Below are 6,000 nucleotides of genomic sequence, written 5' to 3'. Positions count from 1 at the left end.
TGAGGGTATCTATTTTTAGGAACCGTTTCCTTTATTTAGCTACGAAAACTAAGAATTTGAAATGAGGTGCTTTTTCTGTGCAATGCAAATTTTGCGGTAGAAATATAAGTTCACTGCATTCGCACCACACCTTGGATAACCAAAAATGCTGCATAAACCACCAAAATACCTTCTTTAGTAATGACCGTATTTTGAAAAGAAATATATTGCTTCTTGAAGTATTCAAGAAAATATTCAGATTGTAATTTTTGTTCAATTTCTATACTTCACATTTTTATTTGATAAACAGACGTAAGTGGGGAAACGCTAAGAGCATGTACACGACGAATTTCTAGAAGACATCATCGAGGCAACAATTTTAAAATTAACGGAGTTACATTAATTTAAACGGCACAGAGAGAATATGTTGCCGTTCGACCGATTCTGTAACACCGAAACTCTATAGACAAGTTTGTTAACTTGATTAATACTCTTGTATCTTCGTTACCAATACCCTTGACATTTGACAATTTAGAATAGAAATTCTTGGTGTACTATCGCCTTATGAGCGGATAAATGATACATCAATTTTTGTCAAGTTTTATCTAGGATAGAGCTACTGATTTATTAGAGATATAAAAGTATTCATGAATCCTTAAGTCAGAGAGGGATATTGATGCACTACATGTGTGTGGCAGAAGATGCTTCTGGACCTAGAAATCCGACTTTGTCTTCGTCGACCATAGTGGCTCGAATGGAAGAGACTGGTTATAGTGTCACTGATTCAGACTTGTTATTTTTGGTAACTCTCACTTTGAACAAACAAGATGCCAATGGCACTCTCCAGCAGTCAAGCAATCCAATAAAAGCATGCATTTTTTGCAAAATATTTTCAAAAAATGTCCAAAGATTTTGCGGATAGCAATTTATTGTCAAACAATCTTACTTGACAAAGTCAGTATTACAGAAAACAATAGTTTGACATGCTTATTACTTTGTACCATGTCAAGTGCACACAAATTTAGTCAAATACTATTGTTATCTTCGTGTGCCAGAAGACTGTAGGCAGTGAAGGTACAGAGCTGCTGTAGTCGCAGTCGATGTCCTGATCACTACTGTGATCTGCACTCACGCACAAGTTTCACCTGAAAATTAAAATTCATCTAAAATTAATATGAAATATAACAACGGCAGGTTAAGCATTTTTTCACATTGATAATTTCATAATTAGTTCAAGAAAAGCTTTTGGTAGTAGAAGTATTGTCATACACATCTTATTCAGCTGTTTGACATAAGCTTCTTCACGTTTTGTTGTCGCTTGATGCATTAACAAATTGACAATACTTCTGGAAGGGAAATTCAGCAATAATAGTATTTATTTTAACAAATATGTTTTCTGAGACTTTTAAACAATGAATACGTACAGTTAACATTTGATGAAGATGATTTTCTGGTAATCTCCCCACATGGGTCAGAAGAAGGTAATTGATCAACATTGACAGTTTCAAATTTGCGAATAGCATATCCCCTTGTGTATATATATTTTGTTTTATTTGTGCTGATTCTATATTCATATATCGTGATGTGCAGAACATTTGCAATGAGAAACACTCACTCTGCTGATCTGGCCTTGGAGGCTGTTCCTGTTGAAGGAATTGCAAATGTCCAAGCTGCACAATGTGCTGGCTAGACGTTCAGCTCCTAGTGAAGAGACAAAAGAGATGATTTGGTGTCCACAACATAGATACTAGGGTTACAACACACACACACACACACACAAAGCACCAACACAGGCTGAGTAAACAGGCATAAACTGATAATTTTCTTGTAAATATTAGAGAAAATATCTTTCTACTTTTCCAAATGCTGTCCTCGCATTTCTCCCAGCGTGTAAAGAATTATTGTCATCCAAGCGGTACTTTCAGACCACACGAGTACAAAGTAGACATAATGACGAAGTTGGTTTCGCTTTTGTATTTCTCTTTACAGTAAAAATATTTTTTAAAATAAGTAGTCTCCGACTACAGCGAGACTTACCGAGAACGCTACTTTCGCCTCCTTTGTTGCCGTTGATGTAAAGGGCAATGGTGACTCCCCGACGCTCAACTCGGATTTCGTTCACGTTGGAAGGGTTCTGGAAAGTGATAAAAACTTTATCGTCATGCACATGAGACTATAAAATGTAAAGAAAAAAATGCGAAATAATGTATATGATATATATAAACCAGTCTGCACAACTAAATCTGTTTTGTATATCTATATCTTTGAAAATAGCCTTTTTGCATTTGTATAAAAGCTTTGAAAGACAAAGAGAAAATATATTATACAGCTAAATGTAGAAAGGGTTGAAATATTTCCATCCTTGTCCTTTACAAGATCAGCGTTATGCCTACAACTTACTTCATTTTTTAAACTTTCATTGGATCGAGACTTAATTAGAAAGTTCACTCAAAGTTGTGAGTAAGAAAGCGAACATATCGTGTTCTGTCGGTTATCAAAGAAACTATGTTGTGGGTAAATAATCAGAGTACCGATATTTGTGCTGAGATTGTCGCAGTCTTAGGCTCCACGCTGACTGCTGTCAGTGTGACAGTTCGCTGGAGAGTGTCCAGTACAAGTTCAAAGGTCGGATGATCACATCCTGGTGCATCAAACCGAGAGTTGCTCGCAAGAGCGACAACTCCTGATGCGGCGTTGCTGATGGTTAAGCTGCCAGAAAAGCAAATTAGGACATTTTCAAATAAGCTTACAAGGATGCATTAGTGTTGTGTGTTTTTGAGTGCCTTTTATTTTGTTTGAGAGAATGTGTAGACAAGAAAAGTGGACACATTGAACCGTTGGCACAGAAAAGACATGAACATGAAAAAAAGAACAGTTATCTTCTTACCCACTAACGGTGAAAGTGAAGTCGCCAGTGAGTTCGTTGGTATCCAGACCTTGAACAGAATATTGGGTGGTTTCGCCTTTGCATTCTAGGTTCTGAAGATCACCAAGGACAACTGGACAGACTGAAAATAAAACACAGTTCAATACCGGACTGATTATCTGTAAGAAAGCAAACATTTTTTCCTTGCATAAGACAAGAATCACTTTATATATCAATATATATATATACATAAATTTATATATAAACGATTTTGTGTGTGTGTGTGTGTGCGAGGTTTCGCTCTAGTAAAGTTGTATTAATGATGCGATTACTCTATTACACTTCTTCGTGCAAGGATTTCTTTAACCTAAACTTTGTGGGCAAGACAAGATGTAGCCTGAGTGACATACATCACTGCTTACCGTCGCTGTGGACGCAGACGCATGACGTAGTGTTCATGACGGTTGCAGCGGGACAGGTGACGTCAACAGAATACGGAATACCACGCGATAGTCCAGTCCTTCTGTAAGCGTTGGTGTTGGGTATTGGTGTGCAGGAATTCAGAGCTGTTATTTTAAAAAAAATTATTTTTTTTTTTATATAGAAGACTGGTCATAATTGAATGTTGAAAAATTACACACAGTGTTTCAGATGAGAAAAAAAATTTTGATTTTTCGGTATGTTAGTAAAACTCGTGATTGGTTACCTAGAATCTAACCCTAACAGAAGCACACAGAAATTCAATTACTTTCCTGTTCGGCAATCCTTCGGCATGTGGGATCAGAAACGCATCGTGACTCGGTTCTGCTGAAACTCTGGCCGTCTGGGCAGTAAGCGGAGACAACTTCGTTGTTCTGGCAGGTCAGGTAACCATAGCACGTGCTGCAGTCACTGATGTCGTGATTTATACGGCAGGGACCTGGTGGTGGCCAAAACAGTCGGGAAGGACAAGACACTGAGCTTGAGTTTGGCAATTTCAAGACAGAAAAAATATCACCTTCCACAGACTCTATCTACTTATGAATGAATATTTCGCTAAAGAACATAAGTCTAGCAAAGATGTTAGAAAAATGCTAAAGGTTGAGGCTCACTCTGGGGGCAGCTGCTGGCCTGCAGGTGGACGGCGGCTCCCACTTCGTTGTCCCACATGGTGCCCTCAGGTACGGCGGTGACGGTGGCCTGTGCCAGACCATCACACTGGACGAAAGCAGCGCACTCTGTCGGGTGAGCAGTGAAGTGGTTGCTGCGCTTCCTCAAGGCACCGCACACCTCTGTCACCATACACCAAAAGAATATATACTCAAAAAAACTTATAAATTATACTTGCATTAAAATAGTCAGGTCCTTAAAATATAAATACTCTATCATCCTGACCTGACAGAAAGTGTTACGTAGCAAAGAGATATTTTTGATGTCTCCATTTAGTTGACAGCTATTCCTACAAACAAGCTGACTGTGGTCATATCATAAATTTGTAAACCACGATTGTGTACTACGAATGATGAATAACTGCTTACCTTCAGCCTGCGAAACAGTGATGGGACATCTCGACGCGGCGTTGTTAACGAAGATGGCAGACGACAGCCCCGTAAGACTGAGAAGAAGAAGAAGACACTTCATGATGGCCTTGTTTTCAGAAATGAAAAGGGTTCAACGGGCTTTTGCCTTGTGTCGAGTCAACTCAGATCCATTCTCTTATACCTGCCGGTAAGGAAACCCTGCCTGTTTAATTTAGCTTCTCCCACCCTCCATGCATACAAGTACCCTTAAGTGTTCCAATCATCCGTTCCTACTTTTTTCATCAGACATACAAACTAAACTCTGTCGTTCTCGCCGACCCCTAGTGTATCGGTCTTTTAAAATGTCAACCCATCCCTTCTTTACAGCGTCGAGATTTTTTGTTTCTTTTTCTTTCCGAATCGGGGTATTTCCTATGGGCTTATGCAGATTGTTTGTTGATATTGCTGCTCTTTCACAGTGAAAGTGTTGGTTTATGCAAATGAGTTAATTTCTAGGGAGCGTATATAACAAAGTGCAGTGGTAGGATTGGTAATGAAAATTGGGGAGTTCGTATAAAAATATTTTGCAGTCAATGCTGCTAGAAGTTTACTAGGAGAGTTACTGATTTAAACACCTAGACATTTTTCAGCAGGATTTGTTGCTTTGGTTGTTTTGTGCCATAAGACTGAACAGTTCTTCTGCAAGTCTACTGAATAGACATTGACTGAACATTCTTGGTGCACAGGTTCGTTTGTAAGACAATTTCAGGTTTTACTTTTTCTAATGGTCAGCAAGCTGTCGTCGATGCGCAACATAAATTGTGCTGGACCGATTGTTTACCGTATATTTAAAAAAATAGTTATTGTGTTCGGTGTTTAGACAGTTCCTAATTTTTTCACCTTTCCATATCCATTAGTCAGATTAATTGAAAAGCATGAAGAGGCATATTACATTAAAGTAATTTGGATTTAATCTTGATAGGCGAGGTAAGAAGATAAAAGCCGCGAGAGAAAACCGGGTTGAAGCTCAAGACTGTAGGAGAAGGCAATGACACTAGGTAACAGTCATAGAAGCCTCTCAGTTACTAAAGACCCTAAATGTGATATGTTCCCAAATCTTCAGATATCGAAGACAACGACGGTCAGCTTCTCACAGGAAGGACTAAGACTATGTACAGAATATTGGAATATTGCAGAGACCTGTTGGGAGGAAGCAAAAATCATTACAAATGTAGGCAACTAAAATTGTCCTATATCCTACATGTAAGAATCTCATACATTTGCTACTAGTACCCATTTCTAATAATGAAAACCAGCATTGTGGTGCCAAAACTTCGGTATGATCATTTGAGGTTAAATGCCTGAGAAATTGCTCAAAATTTCTTAGGGAACACAAAGACACCTAAAAAAACCCGATAGACAACATATACAGACATATACGCTCGACCCTCTTTTCCAATTTGGTATGAAACTAAGAGAACTGCTAAGTACTGGTTGCCATAGGACACCGATTTAAACGAAAGACCCTTATTACAAAAGATTACATATCTTTGTCTGTATTTGTTTTCTATTGGGTTTTCTATGTGAATTGTCAGTGGGCGTTTGGTTTGCTAGTGTTTTGCTTTTAATTGAATGTCAACACATGTAAAACAGTAA

The 6,000-nt window shown here is 38.3% G+C and overlaps 1 protein-coding gene across 1 annotated transcript; it reads right to left on the bottom strand.

Moving 5' to 3' along the window:
- Positions 1-893: 893 nt before the first annotated feature.
- Positions 894-4,526, bottom strand: LOC112564591. The gene is made up of 9 exons (XM_025239515.1): positions 4,363-4,526; positions 3,937-4,116; positions 3,594-3,764; positions 3,268-3,411; positions 2,867-2,987; positions 2,511-2,688; positions 2,017-2,113; positions 1,595-1,680; positions 894-1,124 (listed from the first exon to the last, which is right to left on the bottom strand). Exons 1-9 carry the CDS (start codon positions 4,463-4,465, stop codon positions 1,092-1,094), a joined length of 1,113 nt encoding a protein of 370 aa, XP_025095300.1. The 5' UTR covers positions 4,466-4,526; the 3' UTR covers positions 894-1,091.
- Between the last annotated feature and the right edge of the window lie 1,474 nt (positions 4,527-6,000).

Source organism: Pomacea canaliculata, linkage group LG5 (genome assembly GCF_003073045.1).
Source record: "Pomacea canaliculata isolate SZHN2017 linkage group LG5, ASM307304v1, whole genome shotgun sequence".
Lineage (NCBI taxonomy): Eukaryota > Metazoa > Mollusca > Gastropoda > Architaenioglossa > Ampullariidae > Pomacea > Pomacea canaliculata.
This window is presented reverse-complemented; position numbering and strand designations above follow the sequence as displayed.

What these genes read in the sequence shown, in the direction of transcription:
- LOC112564591 (XM_025239515.1), bottom strand. Translation starts at nt 4,465, where the DNA reads ATGAAGTGTCTTCTTCTTCTTCTCAGTCTTACGGGGCTGTCGTCTGCC. An exon ending in CACTGTTTCGCAGGCTGAAG is followed by an intron (nt 4,117 to 4,362) that starts GTAAGCAGTTAT and finishes GTATGGTGACAG; the next exon opens with AGGTGTGCGGTGCCTTGAGG. An exon ending in CGTCTGCGTCCACAGCGACG is followed by an intron (nt 2,988 to 3,267) that starts GTAAGCAGTGAT and finishes TTTTATTTTCAG; the next exon opens with TCTGTCCAGTTGTCCTTGGT.